This window comes from Vulpes vulpes, chromosome 2 (genome assembly GCF_048418805.1).
Source record: "Vulpes vulpes isolate BD-2025 chromosome 2, VulVul3, whole genome shotgun sequence".
Taxonomy (NCBI): domain Eukaryota; kingdom Metazoa; phylum Chordata; class Mammalia; order Carnivora; family Canidae; genus Vulpes; species Vulpes vulpes.
This window is the reverse complement of record NC_132781.1, coordinates 66,323,551-66,347,262: the sequence shown is the minus strand read 5'-3', so window position 1 is coordinate 66,347,262 and position 23,712 is coordinate 66,323,551. Positions and strand designations below refer to the sequence as shown.

Here is a 23,712-nt window from a genome sequence, read left to right as displayed (position 1 = left end):
GGAAAACAAGTCTTTTCAACAAACACTAATGGGACAATTGGATAGTCAACATGGAGAAGAATAGTGAAACCTTTACTTCACAGAATATATAAAAATTAGCAAGATGGATGAAAGACCTAAATGTAAGAGAGTTAAAACTATAAAACTCTTAGAAGAAAAGATAGAGGCAAATCTTCATGAACTTGGATTCTTAGATATGACATCAAAAGTATAAACAACAAAATGGTAAAATAGATTGGACTTTATAAAAATTAAAAGCTTATGAGCTTCAAAGGACACCATGAAGAAGCAAAAAAACAACCCAAAGGAGAAAATACCTGCAAATCCCTTATTTGACAAGAGACTTGTATCCAAAATATATAAAGATCTTTTACAACATAATTTTTTTTCTTACAACATAATTTAAAAAAAAAGACAATCCGACTAAAAATTAGGCTGAACAGATCTTTTTCTAAAGATGTGCAAGTGATGAATAAATAAACACACGAAAAGATGCTCAACATCATTAGTCATCTGGGAAATGCAAATGAAACCACAATGAGATACCACTTTCATACCAATTAGGATAGCTAGAATCAAAGTCAGATGGTAACAACTGCTGGCAAGAATGTAGAAATACTAGAATCCTCATACACTGCTGGTAGAAATGTAAAATGGTGCAGATGCTTTGGAAAACAGTCTTGCAGTACCTCAAACAATTTAAATATAGAGTTACCATATGACTAAGCAATTCCAATCCTAAGTATATGTCCAAGAGACACGAAACATATGTTCACATAGAAACCTGTTACACAAATGTTTATGCCAACATTATTCACAAGAGCTAAAAGGAAGAACCCAAATGTCCATCAACGAATGACCAAATAAACAAAACATGGCAAAACCGTAAAATATTTGGTCCTAAAAAGTAATAAAGTACTGATACATGCTACAACATGAATGAAACCTGAAAATATCCAAACAGGGGGCACCTGGGTGGCTCAGGAGGTTAAGTAACTGACCTCAGCTCAGGTCTTGATTTCAGGGTCATAAGTTCAAGCCCATGGGGAAAAAAAAAAGAAAGAAAATATCCAAACAGAAAGAAGCCAATACAAAAAAACTCATACTACAGGATTTCATTCAGATTAAAATCCAAAACGTAAAATCTATACAAACAAAAATTATATTAGTGGCTGCTTAAAGCAGTGGAAGAGGGACTACAGAAATGCTAACTAAAGGGCACTGGCTTCTTTGTGAAGTGCTGAAAATGCTCCAAAATGGACTATGTTGATGGTTTGCACCTTCCTGTGAATATATTTAAAAACCATTGAGTTGTGAACATTTCATGAGTGAATTTTAAGTCTACTGTAATGAGCTTCTGCTCCATCCGACTTAAAGAAATAATACAGAAATTAAGTGATTCCATAAATTTAAATGAAGGAAACTCAGTGGAAACTGTTTATGATTTAAGTCCTCTAGCCCTTAAACTTTTGTTCCCAAAAGTTTTAACAGGGAAGAAGGAAGTTAGCTTTTATTAATGCTCATGGTTATAAAAAAAACAAAAAATAACACTTAAGTTAAAAGTTTCAGTATCGTTACATACTTGTAGAGAGAAGTAAGTCGTAACATTTCTAATCAGGAAGATGCCTTAATTTAAAAAAAAAAGCTAGATGCCTTAGACAAATTAATCAATTTCGGCTTAAAAACTATTACCCATCTCCTCTCTGATTTCAACATGTGTATGTGTGTGTATGTATATGGGTGTATCACATAATATTCTAGTATTAAAAAGGTTTAAATTTATTTTATCCCACAAATCCTAGTAAGTTTTAATTCCTAAAATTCCTCTCCTGGTACGAATGGTACAAATAACATCTTTGAACATTACAAAATATAAAATTATGTGCCCAACTAAGTTAAATAATAATAATAGACAATATAATGTCTTTTTTTAACATTCATTTATTTATTTGAAAGAGAACGCAAACGGGGGGGGGGGTAGCAGAGCAGAGGGAGAGAATCTCAAGGAGACTCCCCACTCAACATGTGGGGCTCAATTCCACAAGCCATGAGATCATGACCTGAGCTGAAAGCATTAGTTGGACACTCAACTGACTGAGTCACCCAGGTGCCCTGGTAACGTCTTTTTTTAAAAAGCAATTAATTCTTTTTTTTTAAAGAAAAATTTAATTTGAGAGAAAGAGAGCACACAAGTGGGGGGAGGGGCAGAGGGAAGCAGATTCCTCACTGAGCACAGAGCCCATGGTGGGGTTCTACCCAACGACCCCAGGATCATGACCTGAGCCCAAAACAAGAGCTGGAGGTTCAATCAACTGAGCTACCCAATCATCCCAGAATTTTTATAGTGCCATAAATTATAAGAACTCAAAGTATCAAGCTAAATTGTGTTTTCAAACCCCTTAGTTAGCTTTAAGACTTTAGATTAATATTGAATTATGTTAACAATTAATTTTTGGATCCATGGACAATTCCTAAGATAAAAAATACAAAACTGGTTTCTTTTTCTTTTCTTTTTTTTTTTTTTTAAGATTTTATTTATTTATTCATGAGAGACAGAGAGAGTGAGAGAGGCAGAGACACAGGCAGAGGGAGAAGCAGGCTCCATGCAGGGAGACTGACAGGGGACTTGATCCCGGGTCTCCAGGATCACACCCTGGGCTGAAGGCAGCAACCAAACCGCTGAGCCACCCAGGGATCCCCACAAAACTGGTTTCTAAACATAGTTTTAATTTACTCCTGTCTCATACATTTTTAAATGACCATCAGTTAAACAGACTAAAAATGAAGCAATTCCTTCAGATGCTAATATACAATTCATGTTAGCCATTATGAAAACGTTAAAAGGTTTATGTTACATGTACTTGGACAGAGCATTAGATAGATACTAGTTGACTACCTACATTCATATATCCCTATGGCCAGAGGAAACAAAAGTTGATTGCTTAGAGGTTGAAAAATCTTGGCACTACACTAAATAAAACAATTACGGAGAAATACAAATGTATACACAAAGTAATGAATATGTTTATATATCAAATCAATTCTTACAATTTATTAAGAATGTAAAATCAATTTGATGGGATGAGCACTGGATGTTATACTCTATGTTGGCAAATTGAATTTTTTAAAAAAGGAAAAAAGGTAAAATCAATACAAATTATATACTATCTTATTTAATGATAAGGTTAGGTTAATACAAATTATATACTATTTTATTTAACAATAAGTTCAAGTTAAAACTGATGCCAAAACTTAACATTTTCCTTGTACTTATACATGTACATATGTTTAAGTATACACATATAAATGTATATTAAGATTTACAGTTTTTAAAGAGCTTACCAATGATGAACAAAAAATATTATAAAACCTAATCTCTTCTGGCATCCGTTAAGCCATTTTTGACATAAGCGCCTTCTTTTTTTTTTTTTTAAGATTTTATTTATTTATTCATGAGAGACACAGAGAGGCAGAGACATAGGCAGAGGGAGAAGCAGACTCCCTGTAGGGAGCTGATGTGGGACTCAATCCCAGCACCCTGGGATCACAACCTGAGCCAAAGGCAGACATTCAACCACTGAGCCACCCAGATGACCCAAGCTCCTTCCTTCTAAAAGAGCTTACTCTTGTTACTGATGCATGTTTTAAATATTATCATCATGAAAAGGGACCAATCATCTGCCTCCCTGTAGGCACCCATGATCTATTCATATTTTAATGTAATACCCAGTTTTCTCTGACCAGTTTTTTTGTCTAACTTTCCTAAATACAGAACCATACAACTGTTAATATGTATTTTATACCCAAATTATCTTTGAAGTTTCCATAAGGACCACTGGGTAACCACAAAGATTTACCTTTTCACCTTATGACAGGGAGAATACCAAAACACATGTTTGCTCTTCTGTGTGTATAAAGTAGCTTAATGATCATATATCCTGATGAAACAAATGTCTCAAAGATCTGTCTATGAATTCAGATACCTAATAGGTTTTCTTCAGCAAACATTTTAGCAACTATCAACTTTGGATTATTTCTAATTAGGCTAACTCCTCATTTAACACAAAAGGTAAGGTTTGTTGTAGGAATACTAGCTCAAATTTTATAACTCAATGTAAATCACTTTTTACCTGAACATTTCTCTCAACCTATAACTAAGGCTCATCTGCCTTATTTAATAAAACTTGGATTTATTTTATTAATACATTCAAGTAAAAACTACTGGACTACTAGTTAGAAGGCCTAGGTATCTAATGACACACTATTTAATCTATGTAGCCCTTCCTCATTTATAAAAATGGAGCTAATACCTGTACTATCCACTTCTCAGGAATCTTATGCAAATAAATAAGAAACAAGCTGATATAAATATGGAAATCTGATAAAAGACAGAAAGGTCATTACAAATCAGTGGGGGGGAAACATACTATTCAATAAACTGATTATCTACATAGGGAAAAAAGAATTTACATTTCCTAAATAAATTACAGATGATTTAAAGAAGTAAATACTAAAAAAGCAAGTTTAAAAAAAATAATAAAATAAAATAAAATAAAAAAGCAAGTTTTTTAAAGATTTATTTTATTCATGAAAGATTTATTTATCTAAAGATTTTATTATTTATTCTCTCTCACAGAGAGAGAGAGGCAGAGACATAGGCAGAGGGAGAAGCAGGCTCTTTACAGGGAGCCCGATGTGGGACTCAATCCCAGGACTCCAGGATCACGCCCTGGGCCAAAGGCAGACACTTAACTGCTGAGACACCCAGGCATCCCGCAAGTTAAAGTTTTGAGAAGAAAATATAGAAAAATAGATCTTTATGATCTTGGAATCAATACAAAAAGCAAATGTTCAAAAAGTCTGATAAATTCTATAGCTGATCCTTGAACAACACAGGTTTAAAGGGTGCGGGTCCACTTACCCATGATTTTTTTCAATATACACAATACTGAAAATGTTTTTTCTCTTCCTTATGATTTTCTTTTTTTTTTTTTTATGATTTTCTTAATAACACTTTCTTTTCTATTTCTAGATTTTAAGAATATAGCATATAATACATGTAAAATATAAAATATGTGCTAATTGTTTATGCTTTCAGTAAGGTTTCGAGTCAACAGTAAGTACATAGTTACATTTTTAAGAAGACAAAAGGTATAAGCAAATTTCTGACTGTGTGGGGGTCAGGGCTCCTAACCCCCAAGGCTGTTTAATGTACAGCCTTAACTGTAAATTAAAATTATGTCTTCTGAAAATAAACAAATAAATAAATAAAATTATGTCTTCTGTATAAAAGACATTAATACATGTGACCCATTAAGGATTACAAGCCAAAATAGAGTTTCTAAAAAATAGAAAACTGAGCCAAGCAACTTACAAAGAGGCAATTCATTTAAAAATGAACAAAAAGCAAATGAAAGATATTTAACTATTTAACCTCACTAATAATTAGAGAAATGCAAATTAAATCCAGAAGTATACCCCACTACACTGTCAAAAAATAACAAGTCTAACACCAACACATTTCAATAAGTACATGGGACAATAAGAATTCTCACACCTTTGGGCACCTGGTGGCTCAGTCAGTTGAGGGTCTGCCTTCGGCTCAGGTCATGATCCCAGGGTCCTGGGACAGAGTCCTGAGTCAGGTACCCTGCTCAGCAAGGTGTCTGCTTCTCCCTCTCCCTCTGACCCTCTCCTCTGCTTGAGCTCTCACTTGCTCGCTCACTCTCTCTTTCAAATGAATTTTTAAAAAAACGAATTCTCTTACCTTGCTATGGGGTTATACATCAGCTCATCCAATTTTGAGAATGATGCAGCAGTATTAGGACAGGTTAAACATGTACATACCCTAAAATTTATTAATTCTATTTCTCCTATATATACTACTACAAGGAATCTCTTACACATTTGCTCAAGGAAACATGTATAAAATGTATGTACAGGCAAAAATCTTTTTTCAGAGTGATGAATTATCAAGAGACTAGATAAATACATTGTATACCTGAAAATATAACACAGTGTTAATACCTGAAGAAAAAGAATCACATCTGAAAATAAATAAAAATTATCATTTTAAAAAATAAAAGTGGGGCAGCCCCGGTGGCGCAGCGGTTTAGCGCCACCTGCAGCCCAGGGCGTGATCCTGGAGACCCTGGATCAAGTCCCACGTCAGGCTCCCTGCATGGAGCCTGCTTCTCCCTCTGCCTGTGTCTCTGCCTCTCATTCTCTCTCTGTGTTTCTATGAATAAATAAATAAAATATTTAAAAAAATTAAAAAAATAAAAAATAAACGTGGAAACAACTCAAATGCTCACCCTTCAATGAATGAATAAAAAGTGGTACATTACTTACAATAAAAAGGAGTGAAGTACAAAAAAAGGGGAGAGATTAAACATTTTCATATAACCATACAAGGTAATAACTATAAATCAACCAACCACTTGTTTTTTTTATATATATATAATGAGAGTTAAGAATGGTTTGTATATTTTTAAAAGTTATATCTTAAATGGTTATTTATCTAGATAACTATTTCCATTTTGCCTCTTGGCCAGCAAAGTCTAAAATATTTACTCTCTGGCCCTTTAAGAAAGTTTGCCAACCTCCACTCTTTATAAAGGAATAAAAATAAATCATTTATCAACATGAATAATCTTAAAATGAACTGTGGAAAAAAAAGCAAGTCACAGAAGGATGTGTATACTAATGAAACCATTTTTATAAACTTTTAAAACCATACCACTGCTGTTCATATATACATGTACATGTAGAAAAAGTATAAAAATATCCATGAGAATGGGCTCAGCAAAAGTACACATGGGATTTCAGTGGTCACTATGTTTTATTTCTTAAGTGAAATCATGAGGGAATCAGGGGTTTTACTTTTTTTTTTTAATCTGAAATATAAAGAAATTGAAAAGTTGTATGAAAATGGTGTGAAAAAGTTAGAATGTGTATAGGATTTTTTTTTTTTTTTTTTGGTACTACAATGACATATACTACTATGCTTTAGGGCACTATGATCATTTATTTTCATAAACCCCTAGCACCTTGCAGTTTCTCATATATATATTATTTGTTGAGTAAATGAAAGAATAAATACTATGTCAATAAACAAAAATATGCAAGAACAATACCTAACTCACTAGGTTGTTAGGACTGATGAAAATTCACTGAAAGTTCCTAGCAAATACTTGGCACAAATAATCACTCAAAGTATGTTGACTATTATCACCTGAGGAGAAGAAGTATTAAGATACATTCCCAATTACTGAAACCACATTAACCTCACTCAAAAGGAAGCAAATCAAACTAGACATTAAAAATGACTAAGGGGCACCTGGTTGGCTCAGCTGGTTAAGTATCTACCTTCCGCTCAATTCATGATCCCAGAGTCCTGGGATGGAGCTCCGCCGCCTCTGGCACCCTGCTCAGCCTGCTTCTCCCTCTCTGTCTGCCCCTCCCCCCTGCTCCTGCTCGCTCTCTCTCTCTCTCTCTCTCTCTCACTCTTTCTCTCTTAAATAAATTAATAAGATCTTTTAAAAAAATTACTAAGATAGTTAATTATACTGGAATTAAAATATAAAATACATTTTTAAAAATAACTAAAATGGTAAATTTTATGTGCTTTTACCACCTTAAAAAAAAACTTAAAAAAAAAACTTGTAAGTGACAATAATACTTACCTTTTAAATGTATCACTCACATGCCATGTACTACATAATAGTCCCGATTTTAATATGAGGAAACAAATGCAGAGTACTACTTTGTGCTGGGGCAACCCCTAACTAACAGATGAGCATGGATTTACAACCAGGTTTGTCAGACAGCAGAACTTCTTACTTCTTCACAAATGATTAAATGACACTGACAAACTATTAAATGCTAAACAACAAAAATAACTATATTGTATACATAACAGACATTACCCAGAATGATTTTTCTTCGTAACCAGGTCTTCCTCATCACTTTCTAATGACTCATTCTGGCAACAACCAGAAATTTCATCATGGTCAGTAATTCTTCCAGAATCTTTAGCATTTAAAAACTCCTGTGCTCCTGAGCTGCCTGAAGTAGTTATCTCCCGCTCTTTAAATGGGATAGTTTTTTCCTTAGTATTCTTAGATGACTGATTTAGTTTTTCAGCAAGTTTTTGTCTACAGTTGTAAGACAATGACAATTCATTTCTTCTTGGAGAATTGCTATAAACAAGACCTGGAAGAGTCAATGATAACCTAAAGTTAGCATAATGTTTATCTAGATTATTGAGCTCACTGAAATACCAACATTATTTACTTAGATGTAAACACACACACACCAATCTCATAAGCTATGTTTGTTTTCAAATTAAATTCATATACTGTACAGGTTTTCAGTTTTTAGGTATATGCACCAGCCCCTTTAAATTCATCACAGGCTTCCAAAACCACCTTCTGTGTCTCTACCCACTACTCTTTGGGCCATCCTTAAGATCTGGTTATTTCCCAAGGCTCCAGCTTCAGCTTCTCACTCTATGCACCTACTTTGAGGGACCCTTCTACCCTTAAACTGTAATTACTATGTAGATACTGGTATAATATTCACCTACAACTCTCTCCTAAATCTTCCCCTCTGGTTTTAGTTCCTATCTTAATGAAAAGTGTAACTATTGACCCAGATATCTACATCAGGAATCTGAATCATCGAAGACTCCTGTACCTACTCACAATCAATCCCCTAATTCTGTCATTTCTACATTCTTACTGTCTCTCAAATCTACTTCTTCCATAGCTCTCCTGCAGGGATCCTCAACATTTCTTAACTGGATCATTAAAGCAGCCTGTTAGTCTCCCTTTCTCTAGTCTTGCCATTCTTCAATCCAGTCTTCACACTGCTTCAAGAATCATCTTAGGAAAACACAAGTTGGATCATGACAATGTTGCTAAAATCTTTTAGTGATTATCTGTAACTTAAGGATTAAGCCCAAATATTTTTAATTATTTATTTCTACACCTATTTATTTCATTAATCAAAAATGTTTAACATTCGCTGTCAAATAAACAAACCAAAAAAATCCGGCAATGCTGAACTACTTGCATTTCTCTAAAGCACTGCATCTTAAAAGGTTGTTCCCTGGACCAGCAGGATCAGTATCACTTGAGAACTAGTTTGAAATGCAAATTTTCAGGCTTCACTTCAGACCTACTAAATCAAAAACTCTGAGTAAAAAAAAAAAAAACAAAAAACAAAAACAAAAACTCTGAGTAGAGCCCAATAATCTGTGTTTTAACAAGCCCTCCAAATAACTCTGATAAAACAATTTTTAAAAGGTTAAACTCTAATCTCCAGATGCTACTCTACTGAAACATTCCATCCTTCTTTCTCACCCCATTCACTCAGTTGACTGCTAATTCATCCTTCAGGAAGCTTTCCCTAATTCCCATCCCTAAATTAAGTAGCTCTCTCTCAACTCTTTGATAGTATTTATTAGTCATCTAACTGTTTACTTATCTCTCTCTTCCAGCATACTGACAACTCCTAAGATCAAAATTGCTCTTTTACATTCCGAATGCCTAACACCAGGAGCAGGACTGTAGGGAAGCAATTTTTTTTCCAGTTCTACTGAGATATAAATGACATATAACATTGTATAAGTTTAAGATACACAATATAATAATTTTATATATGTATATATTACAAAATGAATACCAAAGAGTAAAACTTAAAGTTCTCATCATAAAAAAACTTAATGAGTTTGGAAAATTTAAGAAGGTGCTCACTCTCAGAATCATACAAACACTGAATCTGAACTCACACAACCCTGAGACCAAGTGCTTCTGCAAATTTCTCATTCTTTGCTACTCACTTGCTTCACTCTAGTATTGGGCCTTGCCTAACACCATTCCTGCCTCAGAGTGGGCACTTGATGTTTCTCAACATACATGAAAAAGCAGCGGGGCCACATTTATATAGGCAGTTTGGTTGCTTACTAGGGAAATAAGCAATGAATGGATCAACAGACAGAAAACTTGAGTTCTACTGTTTTCCAGTTCTAGCACAAAGGCCTATGACTTTAGGTTGCAAGTCATATTGCTTTTTTGAGTTTCAGACTTTCTTTTTCTATCAGAAGAAGTATTGGTAAGTCTCAGAGTTCTAGAAAACTTATCCAAGCTTTGTAGATTTTTATTTACCTATATATTTACATGCTCATCTGCCATAGTACAGTTTCAGGCACCTGGGGCAGAAAGGTGAGTTCATCAAAATAGTAACAGGAGGGGATCCCTGGGTGGCTCAGCACTTTGGCGCCTGCCTTTGGCCCAGGGCACTATCCTGGAGTCCCAGGATAGAGTCCGGCGTCGGGCTCCCAGCATGGAGCCTGCTTCTCCCTCTGCCTGTGTCTCTGCCTCTCTCTCACTATGTCTATCATAAAATAAATAAATAAATCTTTTAAAAAAATAGTAACAGGAGTTGATAATATTTTATATACTAACTACATGCCACTTACTCCTTCTACAGAGGTAGAAGGATTTGTAATAATGTTACAAAATAAGAAACTGAACAAAATAACTGAAAAGTGGAGAAATCGTAATTTAAACCCAGATCTAAGTCCAAAATCCAAGGAAGGCTACAACAGAATATCTCTTTCTACTATCAATCAAGGATCCCAATGACTCAAAAATTCATAGCAACAATGCCTCAGATGTAGTGCCCTATTTGTTCTACTCTCACTTGATCTAAATACCAGAGACAACAGATTCTGCAAATGTAAATATTCTTTTTTCATTTTTAATCTTCTACCATCTTCTCATGATTACTTACTTTAAAAGATTAAAAATGTTTCCAAAACAATAAATGTTTCACGTTGTACAGAGAAGAGATAGTATAGCAGACCGAAGAATGTCATCTTTAGAAAGACCTGCTTGCAAAGTTACCTCTTGACTAGCATGTGGGAACTCAAATTTTGGAGGGTTCCCATTATTTCCTAACTGATAAATGTGGCTTAGTGCGCCTAAACTGCTTTGCAAAAAATACGGTTTATGTCAAATACTTGCTTTCCTTCAGGGAGTCTGGAATTTTAGTACTTACTAGGTAGACGGTGTCTAGGTGATCACCTCCAGGCTTCTTTATCCATTCATAAGTGATGGACACTTGGGCTGCTTCCATAATTTGGCAAGTGTAAATAACACTGCTATAAACATCGGAGTGCATGTATCCCTTTGAATTAGTATTTCATTGGGTTCAAATACCTAGTAATGCAATTGCTGGATCACAGCTATTTTTAACTCTTTGAGGAATCTCCATACCGTTTTCCACAGTGGCTGCACCAGTTTGTATTCCCACCAACAGTACAAGAGGGTTCTCCCTCCCCTACATTCTATGAGGTTATTTTAAATGAGCAGATAAATTGATGTAACATCCTGTAAATTACCAAAAACACAAAGACCTTTCCTTGACCCCACATCTCTATGCTCCCTTATCTTACTATCTCTCCTTCCTCACTTCCTATTCTCTTAAAACCACCTGAATCAGGCTTTTGATCTATCATTCCACAGAAACCATTTCTATCAAAGTGACCAACAACTTCCATGTGGCCAAAATTCTATTGTCATTTCTTAACTCTCATCTACTTCAAGACATCAGCAGTATTTAAGAGTTCATCACTCAATCCTTAAAATGCTTTCATTACTTTGCTTCCATAAACCTAAGTGCTCTTCATTTTCCTTTAATCTTACTGTTCCTGTTTAGTACCTTTTGGTGGATGGATCTACCTTTTCATCTTGACTCCTGATTAGTCTCCCAGGACTAAATCCTTGGCTTTCTTCTCCAGGTTCATTGTATCATTAGGTGATTTCAAACAGTCCTAAAGTTTTAAAAATCATCTATATATTGTTAGGTCCCTAATTATACATCCTCCCAAATCCTTCTCCCTAACTTTAAATTCATTTACCAAGCTATTTCCTCAATATATCTACTTTGATATCTAATTAATTTATTACAACCTGAAATCTTGACATCCTTCCCATATCTGCTTCTTTCATACTTTTCCTCATCTCAGTAAACAATAGAGCTCGAATATTCTATTTGTTCGGGCAAAACTAAGTCTGAGTCATCCTAGACTCCTGGTTCTCTCTCCGTTAGTACCAAATCCAAACACTTTTCATCTCTTCCCTCTTACAATCTCTTACCTAGTGCCCATGCCCTAGTTTCTTCTCTATATAGCAGTAAGAAAATCTTTTAAAAGAAGACTCAACCAAGTCACTTTACTGCTTAAAATCTTCCAGTAGCTTCCCAATACACTTCATCTAAACTCTCTATCCCAGTCTGCCTCTCTGACTTCATCTCTCCTGGCTTACTCATCTTTAGCCATACTGGCCTTCTTGAATTCCTCAAACATGCCAAGTATGCTCCATTAGCACTTTTACAAATACTGTTCTCTTAGTCTGAAATGTTACACACCAAGTTAATTTGTATGGTTCCCCTCTTCATTTTTTCTAAGATATTTTCTCTGAAAGATCAAAATGGACTCTTATTACACCTTTTATAAGAACAGTATTCTATTTTCTTACCTACCCCTACTTCTGCCATCTACTTCTCATCTCTATCATTTATCTGCTTTATTTTTATTACCTATCGCTGCATGAATTATACATCTATATTGCTGGTCTTCCTTTACTTAAATGTAAGTCCCATGAGAGCAGTTTATTTTTCCACAGCTATATCCTTATATCTAGAATATAGTATATAGTAGAGCCCAATATCTTTACACTTTAATTGATTTAATATTTCCATCAATGACCCAATTTAACTTTGTCCTCATTAGATTTTCTGTGGAAAATGGGAGTATAAATCAAACATAAAGCCTCCTATACAATGACTTTTTGGAGCTCTCCATGAACATCATTTAAATAAAATACTTACTCTGCTCTGATTTTACCACCCACCAATCAGATGGGCGCCGGGAAATTCTTCGACTTCTTGTAATAGTTGAAGTCACTTCATCAGGTATAAGCTTATTCTTCTTGGACCCACTAGGAAAATGCTTCTTTTTAGATTTCTTATCTTTTTTCTGATACACTGTATAAGGAACATTGGTACTATTTTTTTTGCTTCCTAAATTAAAGAAAATAAAAAAAAATTTACAATCTATGGAACCAGAGTTTTCAGAAAATCACAACAGATTAAAAAAAAAAAAAACCCTTTCAATTATGTCTTAAATTTATTCTGTAGGCTTCTTTCATCTCCTTTTTGTTTTAAGTCAAATGTTCTCAATAAGATCTGTTTCTGTCAGTTAAATGTAAACCTTTCATAGCTTGAGAACATATACTTCTGAGCCCAAAAAAATGTACATTCTGAGTACATTCTGAAAAGGAAAAGTATGTGGCTTCTTCCAACTACTGACCAATGTCCCAAGTCAAAAAAAAAAGGTAACCACTGTTTTTCTGTTTTGAATGGTCATGATTTTGTCAATCTAATTTTTGAAAGAAGAGATTTAAAATGAAGTTTTCTTTTTTTAAAAGATTTTATTTATCCATTCATGAGAGACACACAGAGAAAGAGAGGCATAGAGACACAGGCAGAGGGAGAAGCAGGCTCCATGCAGGGAGCCTGACGTGGGACTCGATCCCGGGTCTTCAGGATCATGTCCTGGGCTGAAGGCAGCGCTAAACCGCTAAACCCCATCCGAGCTGCCCTAAAATGAAGTTTCAAAAGATGTTCCTATATGAAGGAAAAACATTATTTTTGTGAATAGAATTTAAAAAGAAAAAAGAGACTGAAAAGAAACAATGAATATGGCAAGCAATCATAGCTAATGTAAAGGTTTGGTACCAGTAGTAACTTCATTTCATCCCAATACGTAAGAAAAGAATCTAACAGAAAGGTGAGATCAATTCTAGTTTTGTTTTTTGTGGCTGACAACAAGAAGGAAAAATCAGGGAAATACAAGATATTTCAATACAAATATTACAGCAAAGAGGGGCACAACCACCAAAACGGAAAATTTTTTTCAGGAAGACGTTTAAAATATTAGATGTTAGTAGACAGAATGAAAAATTTTCTTGATCATCAAATAAATCAAGAAACAAGCATTTATGAAGCATCTGAGAAAAGACTTCTGATCCAAAAAGAGAATTAAACCCCTATCAAGTAGGAAATATTCATGGAGTAAACAAATTACATAAAGTCTGTAAGACCAAAGGAGCAGATAGGTATTATACATAATCACATAATTAAATATGAAACTGTACAGAACTTTTCAAAAAGATGAGAACATAATTCAGGTTGAAATCTGGAAATACAGGAAATACAGGAAATACAAGACCAGACTTTCACTCTGAAGGTAAATTTGGGAAAATAATTCAGATGGAAGCAAAGGAATAATTTTCTCAAGGTATGAATATAAAGGAAGAACAAAGGGCAAACTATTAAACTTGAGGAATATGGAAAGAATCACCAAAATTTATAAGTGAAATGAGAAAAAGAAATCAATAAAGACATAGAAGGAAATCAAACAAAAAAAATAGGAGAATCAGATTTATCCTGGATTATCTAGGCTGGTCCAATCTAATTATATGTGTTCTTAAAAGTAGTGGCCAGAAAGGGCAATGGAAGAAGAGGTAAAAGAAAATGGAAATGTAAGAAGGCTGGTATTGCTGACTTGGAAGATAAAAGAAGGAAATCATGATACAAGGATATAAACAACTTCGAGAGGCTGGAAAAGACAAGGAAGCAGATTCTCACCCAGAATCACAAGAAAAGCAAACTTGTCAACACACTGATTTTAGCCCAATGAAATCTATATCAGACTTGTGACCCATAGAACTATAAAATACATGTATGTTTTTTAAGTCACTAAGTATGTGGTAATTTGTTATGACAGTGATAGAAAATTAATACAACTGGTAATTAATCAGAAATTATAGTCACTAAACAATCTAGATAAAGAAGAATTTAATATACCTGAAAATCAATGTGAAGAATTTGGCATTTAATTAAACAGAGTATCCTTTAAGTATACTTTCTTGATACAATGTTTTTTTCCTAAGAACTTAGGATAAATAAAAATTTTTGTAGCTTCAAATTTTGTGAATTCATATTTTAAGGGACTAATAAGAAAAAAAAACTTTTCTATAATGTAACTTCAGTTTAGTCAGGTTCTTTTTATCTTCTTAAAATAGCCACCTCCTGAGAAAAGGAAAGAAGGCAGGCAGGCAGGCCAGCCAGCCGGCCGGCCAGCCTGAGCGGCTCAATCACTTAAGCATCTGCCTTAGACTCAGGTCACGATTCCAAAGGTTCTGGGTTCTAGCCCTGCTTCATTGAGCTCCCTGCTGAGCGAGGAGTCTGTTTCTCTCTCTCCCTCTGCCACCAGCACCCTGCTCATGCTCTAATAAATAAATAAAAATATTTTTAAAAAATAACCTGGGACATTTGGACATTTACAAGAGAGGTCCACAAAATAAAAACAGTGGCTTTTTTCTCCCTTTATTTTAAGCAGAATTTTTCAAATACACAAAGGTACGAACAGACAAAACTAATGTGTGACAACCATTAATTCAGGTAATTTAAAGTCTATGTTATAGATTATACAAAAAGAAAGCTAAAGTAATTGAATAATAATTAAAGTGGAATTTTTCATAAAAACTAGCTTAAACACCGTACTTTACCTCTTTCTCCCTTCTTTATCAGCAATATGTTATAGTCATCTAGAACCTCTAGGTACAAACACAATTATAGTGAAGAGAGTTTTCTGGTTAACTAACAGCTTTTTCAAATGACTACCAAAACACTTCCACTTATTTCAAAACTTCTTGATAGTGCTTAAAAAATATAGGCTCTAACGAGGAGACAGATCCTCAGCCAGCATTTTTAACCTTGAGTGTTATCTCCTAACATATGGGATTATCAAGAAGGATTAAATTATATTTACATATAAAATATCTAATACATTTATTAAGTGTTTTCTAATCCATTAACTATTCTAAAGAAACCTGTAAGAATAATTACCTTTTCTATTACTTAGAAAGCGGTATAAAGAATATAAATGGATCTTTTCTTCATGAGAGTTTCATTACAAACCTTAATCACTATACAATAATGACATAAAGAGGATAACCATACTCCAGCTTTGTCTGAGACAATCTCAGTTTATGCTTCCTGTCCTGACATGCCCTCTTATTCTCAAGTCTCCCAGCTTGGATAAGTAATATAGTGAAACAAGATAAAAAGATCTATTGAGATATTACTTGGATAACGATCTCTAATTCTACTACTGGCCTATAAATATATGTGTATATCTGCTAGTCTACAGACACTACTAGATTGATTTTTTTAATGGTGATAACTGTGTCTCAGTAATCTTTGTAATTTCACTACCTAAATACAGTGTCTAGCAATTTACTGTTAGATTAATGAGAAAATGATGGAATAAAAGAGTATGAATTTTATTCTGTAAGAAATAGCCCCACACTAATCTTGTTTTTTTTTCCCCCAGTTTATATTTCAATAAACCTCAAAGAATATATTATGTTGTCTTATTCATATTCTGGTAACTACCTGGTTTATGAGTCTTTCCCATTCACTTTTCCCTTTATATATACTACCATCTTAGAAGCTACACAAAACTCAAGTGACTCAGAATTTAGTTGTAGGTAAAAGACAGATGCTAGAAAAGAGCCTACAGATTTAGTTTTACTTTGCCTACTTCCCAAAGCTAAACAGAAATATTATAAAAACAAAGTTGTGGAATACTGTTCATAGTTATACTTAATATAAAACACTTACCCAGAGGCAGCATCTGTTTTTTGGAAATACCAACATTTATCACCTTTTCACACTCTTCCATATTTCTCTCTGAATTTCTCTGTAATTTATCTTGGGTGATATGTGACACATTTATATTGTTATCTTTCGATTGTTCCATATCAACCTGTTCTTCAAGGATATTGGCCTTAAATTTTCCTCTCTCTTGTTGTTGTATAGTCTTTTTCTTTCCAGATGATTTCTCTGCATTCTCATAATACATTTCATGTTTTGTAGATCTATAATCATTTTCCAGTTCATTTGTCAAAGCACAACTTCTACCCAGTCTTTTTTCTTCAGAGGGCTGAGATGTCTCTACTGCATAAGCTGTGCCAGAATGTTTGTCACTTGTCAAAGCTGTAGGTGACACGCTGTGATGTTTTTCTTTTGACTTCTTACTTTGAAGGAGTGCAGAGCTCTCTGCAGGGTACACTGTGCACTGTTTCAGAGACCCAGCCTTTCTGGGTATAGTAATCCAAGGTTGACTGGCAATACTGCTTTCTGATTCATCAATTATAAATTCATCCTCTAACAACTTTAGGTCATTTGAAGGAGATGAATGAGGTGGAGCAGTTGCTATATGCCTAACAACAGGACTAAACAGGATGTTAACAATAAGTAATAGCTCAAAAATAAAGTTTTTACCTTTGCTTTGTGAAGAAAATAATCTAAATAGGAAATATAATCTATGTATCTTTTAAAGAACAGTATACATCTCCTCAATTTTCTCTTACCCTTGAAAATCCTCCTCTCCTTTTACATTTCTGTAATACCCAATTATACTCATTTAAAACACTAATGAAATCACAGAAGTTCAGAGCTGGAAGGAAGCCTAGACATCAACTAATTTAAGGCTCCCCCAACCCATTATATATATTGAATAGTTGAAACCCGCAGATGTGTTAAACAGTTCAGATACATTGACCTACAGTTCCAAAAATGCATGCCATTATTATTTATACTGTTATACTAATTCTTTGTCTGTATAGATGTCTCTTAGGGGCCAGATTTCTTCACATCCAAAACAATGTCATTTCCAAGGCATCTTCAAGTCTAATAGTCTAAGAAAACACTACAAATTTATGCACTAAATAATATAAAAATTCATTCCAAGTTTGATAATTCACATACGTCTTCAAATAAGTTTTAATATTGCAATCACAGTATAGAAATAAATGAAAAGTATCTAGAAAGGTAATCTAATAGGAATTAAACAGCATCTCTTCCAATTAGTTGGGAAAGCTTTCTAGAGAAGGAAGGAATTATTCAAAGGATAGTAATCTGAAGGACTCTTCTGCATTTCCTTCGTTTTTATAACAACAGCCTCAAGCAAAACACCTACTGAAGTGAGATATGCATAAGTAAAAACTTAGGGTAAACACCCAAACTCTGAAGCTAGCATACGTACTCCTGTTTCTGCCTTTTCCACTTGAGTCAGGATGCTTAAGCATTATCATGTCTGTCTCTTCTATCTTTTCATTAATAAAATATACAAAAAGATTATGAAATGAAAATGCCTTCTCTACTTCTCTATAATCTCAAATTATAAAATTTACATTTTATAATGTAAAACTAGTTTTACATTATAAGATTTATCTATATATATAAATATATATATATTTATATACACACACACACACACACATATATATATTTATATATATACTAAGAAATATACTATCTTCTAACAGGTAGAGTTTTGCAAGTTTATATGATTAGAAAACTCTAGAAAATCTAATGAAAACCAAGTCAATATAAATAGAAAACCACAATGTATGAATATTTAAACAGAAATGTTACTTTTCAACATTTAGAGAAATAGCCAATCTGTTATAAACAGGTTTAATTTGCCTTACTGTATATAACTCATCTATTAAGTTTTTGTATATAAAGAAGTAATGCTAAGAATTTAAAAATTAAGCCTTCCTAAACCGGCCAGTAAGAATTCTCTAAATTGCGCCTCTATTTTACTTCAAGGGACTTCCAAAACATCATGATTAGTCAAACTGAAGATATCCTTAGGAAACAACGTTGACACTTGCTATAGACTGAATGTCTGTATATTTCCAAAATTTATAAACTGAAACCTAATCCCCAGTGGAATAGTATTTGGGGATGGGGCTTTTACAAGGTGATTAAGTCATGAGGGTAGAACACTAATAAACAGAATTAATACCCTCATAAAAGAAGCCTCAGAAAGCCTTCTTGCTATCATCTGCCATGTGAGGTTATAGAAAGAAGATAGCCATCCATGACCCAGGAAGCAGATGTCACCAGAAAAGAAAAAGACTAGCATATGACAAGGGAAAAATGGTATGCCAAAACAGACAAATGCAAATGTGTATGACCAAGTTGGCAGAAACAGTTAACCAGGGAGAGTGAAGGTTGTAAATACGAGCTGACAAATCTGAAGTTTATATAGGCCAGTGGTTCTCAACCCTAGCTGACATTAATTGTAGTTAACTGTAATGTGCAGCCACAGTTAAGATCACTGTATGGACACTGAAGAACCTCTAAAGGTTTTGAGGAGGCCAAAACAGACTAAAATTTATTAACACAAGCAGAAGAAAAGTAAAAGTGTTAAAGCCCTTAATAGTGAAATACATCATGACATAATTCTGTTTCTAAATACTGCCTTCATTCTTTGGTATCATACAGATTTGAAAGTGCTAATGAACAAAAGCAATGAAAGCTGAAAAAACTTATTGTCTTTCACATTTAATTTAGTAGATATTTAATGATGGCTTTGGGAGTGATTTGCTGTGAGAGTTAGGCATAATTTCAATTAAAATTTGTACCAATTAAGATTAACTTCTATATAAATAGCATTTAGCATTAAGAATTTATTTAAATAGCATTAAGAATCCTTGATATTAAAAAAAAAAAAAAAAAAAAAAAAGAATCCTTGATATTGTTCACAGAATGTAAAATAAAATTGCCTCAAAGGCAGCTTCTTAGTAACTCACCTGGATTCACTTTTTCGTTTTACAGTTTCTAAAAACAATGTTGAAAAACTTTTTTTAGTTTGTGGCTGAATTTCATCTTCTGAGTCTTGTACTCTTTTCTGAGATATTCTTGATGATCTCCTCTTTTGTGTTTCTTCTGATACTTTATTTGCTATTTCTCCTTTCTTCAAAACACTTTTATCTTCAAAATTTAACCTTGAAGGTTAAAAGGAAGGCAAGTTGTATAATCTCACAGTTTGCTGAGTTATAAGTTTTCCTGAACAATAAAGTTTTCAGTGACAATACAGACCACTTACAAAATTTTCCACTAGGCCGGGACACTTGGGTGGCTCAGTGGGTTGAGCGTCTGACTTTGGCTCAGGTGGTGATCCCAGGGTCTTAGGATCAAATCCTGCATCAGGCTCCCCCTCTGGTTCTCCCTCTGCCTATGTCTCTGCCTCTTTCTTGGTCTCTCTTATGTATAAATAAATAAAATGTTAAAAAAAATTTTTTTCTACTAGGCCTTTAAAATCTCCACGTTCTGATCTGTAATCTCTTAAAATATACAAAGAAAATTACATTTCTTATTTGTCAATGGAAAAAAGTAAGAGATAGACCAAGGAAATCTGTATCTTAGAGGAATAGTTCTCAAACATTTCATGAGATTTTGAATAATCTGAAGAATCTTACCAAAATATAGATTCTGATTCAGTAGGTCTAGAGTAGGCTTTGAGATTCTGTATTTCTAAAAAACTGCCAGATAATGCATTCACTGTTCTTGATCCTGAGCCACAGAATATTTTGAATAGCAAAATCTTAGAATGTACTTAACTCCTTGGCTCCAAGAATTACACAAGACACTAGGCAGACAGTTACACTCATTGCAAAGGTACCCAGTAGCAAAGGACTTTGAATGATCTACTTTGCCTCTTAAAGGCCAAAATGAAAGCCCCAAGAAACAGACATAAATTTACCACAATTTACCCTCAAAATACTTACCTTCTGCTACCCTACAAATGACCCAACACATACCTACCACTGTAATTACAAATGACACAGAGAAAATACTCTTAGGAAGTTATAGAAAACATATTATCAGAAGAAAATACTTTTTTTTCCAGCCTATAGAAATGTTTACCCACAAACTTCCCTGAAGCATACCTTAAGCTTTCTGTATCAAATATAAACTGAATATAAACTGATGTATGTTATGCTCTTCTCATGTTAAGATTCCTCAATACTTACTATAAAATACATTAAAAATAAATAACAAAATTTTCAAAGTAGGATTCACATTATTATTTGAATAGGTAAAAATTTACCTTTTTCTGGTTTTAAGAGAAATTTCTGTACTTGAAGGCGATGTATTTACTGAATTTTCAGAAGTGTAGGTCTCTCTCTTTCGGGCCACAGATGGAATAGCATTTTGCAATACAGAAGCTTTTGCATCCAAAAGAACTAAAGGTGAGCCAACAGATAAGTGAAATTTTTCACTGGCTTCACTGTGGTGATCTCTGAGTTTTTTACTTGACATTCTTCTTAAGCCAGGTGTATTTTTAGAACCAACATCAGTTGCCAAAATTTGCTGATGAACTTCATGGTCTTGAGCTAGAAGAAAATTATATGAAGATATTAAAATTTTTCAAATATTAGAACAAAATGTGTTTTAAAATTCAATAGCAATAATTACAAATAGTTTTCAGAAGACTCACAGTTCATTAAGTTTATAATCAAAGATCTATGATTAAAATATGTAAGTGCTTTACAAGTTCTAATTTACGAAATCAATGAATATAAAGATATATTTGCTCCTTGCTCTGAAGTTTTGAAATGGCAAAAATTCTCAAACAGAAAATTCACAATTATATGGATAGTCAATTTACTCAAGATTTGAATAAATCTATACGCAGTTAAAATAATGAAGTAATGCTAGAGAAATTATGAGATTCGATTTTTAGGTTAAAAGTCAGTAAACTATGGCAGCCAGATAACCACATATACAGATATATACACTTACAGAGCCATAATAGATATATGCAGAGATATATAAGATTTGTGTGTAAGTATATGTAAAGGTACATATGTAAAAATATTTTTATATGTAAAAGAATATTTGTGTGTGTATATATATACGCATACATATATACATGTACCTTTATATACATATAAAGAGCATACATATTCTCTTAGCCTTATACCTTCAAATATCAAAGAAAAAGTAGAACTGCTGGGGAGTATTTGTACTGATTCACACTCTTACAAAGCAAAGATCAGGGGCACCTGGGTGTCTCAGTTGGTTTAGCATTCAACTCTTGATTTCAGCTCAGGTCATGATCTCAGGGTGGTGAGATCAAGTCCCACATTTGGTTCAGCATATAGCGAAATCTGCTTGGGTTTCTCTCTCCTTCTCCCTCTGCCTCTCTCTCCCTGAACCCCACGCACTCTGCCTCTCTCCCTCTCAAAAATAAATTACTTAATTACTTAATTAATTTTTTAAAAAAGCAAAGATTAAAAACTTTAAATACAATCAAAAAACATCTTTTAGAAGGTTATGGAACAAGACAGTATACTCAAGTTTTCTCTGCTTTTCCCTCTAAATACAACTAAACTAAATTCCTGGTAATTATCTATCCAACAACAATAACAGAACTCTAAAAGCTGGAAAGAAAAAGGTGTATTTGCTAGGAACCTCAAGCTTTAAGCAACAAAAGACAATATGGTGAATCCTTTAGGTTGTCCTTTTATCTCCCATATACCCCCCTAGACTGGATTCTAGAGGTATGCAACCCAGAACCACCAACAGGCATAGGGGAAAAAATCCTCCATTCTCTGGCCAAAAGACTTGAAGAAGGGAAACTCAACAAGGACCTCTAGCAGGGAGCCCCAACTCTTAATTCCACAACCTAACCCACTAAATACTCCATTCTATAGTGGCCTTGTAAAAGCAGCAAAGCCTCAGGCCATGCCAGGTCCCACTCTGTAAGTTATACAGGACAGCAGTAGTAAAAGAGCAAAGTCCTAGGCTAACTAACCTTGTCCCTGGACCAACCCAGTCTCCACTTCAACAATCAAGGATAGCAGGCCAAATGATCCACAAATGGCTGCAGAGAAGTGAAACTTTTGACCTTCCCAGCCACTGCTGCACAGACCAAGGTGACATTTTGAACCACTGTTAGAATCAACAGCCGAGGCCTTACTTCACATGGGGGCCTCTATGGGCAGTCTAACCTGAGGCAGGAAGAACTTAAGAAAACCCTACACCGCCCCCCCATCTTGTCCTCTACCCAGTCATTTAAGAAGATCCAATCTCAATAGTTTCTGACCCCAACCCTCACTTGAGTGAATAAGGACATGGGGTACTCTGAAACATCTTCCATTCATCTGACACAGCACCTGCAAGAACTGAGCAGGAATCTCAGCAGCATCAGGAAATGAAACAGACCAAAATATCACTGTTAGGACTCTAAACACTTAACTACCACTGGAAATAAAATCCACAGAAGCAAGCAATAACCTACACATTAAACCAAAACAAGGCAACTGTATTCTATAACAAAAGATTTAAATAGAATCAAGAGTTTCCTAAAACATTAACCGAAATGTCAAGAATACAATCAAAATGATGGAGCATACCAAAACTCAGAAAAGCACAACCTGAACAAGAAAAATATGATCAATGGGCACAAATAAACAAGATGAATCAAATGTTAAAATTATTTAATAAGAATTTTAAAATATCCATCATAAAAATGTTTTAACAATCAACTACAAACTCTCCTGAAACAAATAAAAAGACAAACTCTCAAAAAAATGAGTTACAAAGAAGAACCAGTTTTTTGGATTTAGCCATTCTTACAGTGTGCAGTGGTATCTAATTATTAATTTAAAATTCCCTAATGACAAAAAAAATTTCCTAATAACAATGATGAACAAATCAAAATCACAATGAGATACAACTTCATACCCATTAGGATGGCTATTATCAACAAAA

General features: G+C 34.0%; 1 protein-coding gene across 11 annotated transcripts in view; it reads right to left on the bottom strand.

Annotated features, from left to right (window-relative positions):
- The window catches only part of CENPC (centromere protein C), an 80,694-nt gene that overhangs the window by 37,154 nt on the left and 19,828 nt on the right, over positions 1 to 23,712 (bottom strand). For all 11 annotated transcript variants that reach the window (XR_011999872.1, XR_011999873.1, XM_026003537.2 and 8 more), the window contains 5 exons: positions 21,044 to 21,329; positions 19,743 to 19,937; positions 16,759 to 17,372; positions 12,898 to 13,089; positions 7,929 to 8,214 (listed from right to left, as the gene is read on the bottom strand). Coding sequence is in view for 9 of the 11 variants with exons in the window: in XM_026003537.2 (XP_025859322.1) it covers positions 7,929 to 8,214; positions 12,898 to 13,089; positions 16,759 to 17,372; positions 19,743 to 19,937; positions 21,044 to 21,329 (1,573 nt within the window). In the remaining 2 variants the exon portion in view is untranslated. The remainder of the gene's footprint in view (positions 1 to 7,928; positions 8,215 to 12,897; positions 13,090 to 16,758; positions 17,373 to 19,742; positions 19,938 to 21,043; positions 21,330 to 23,712) is intronic.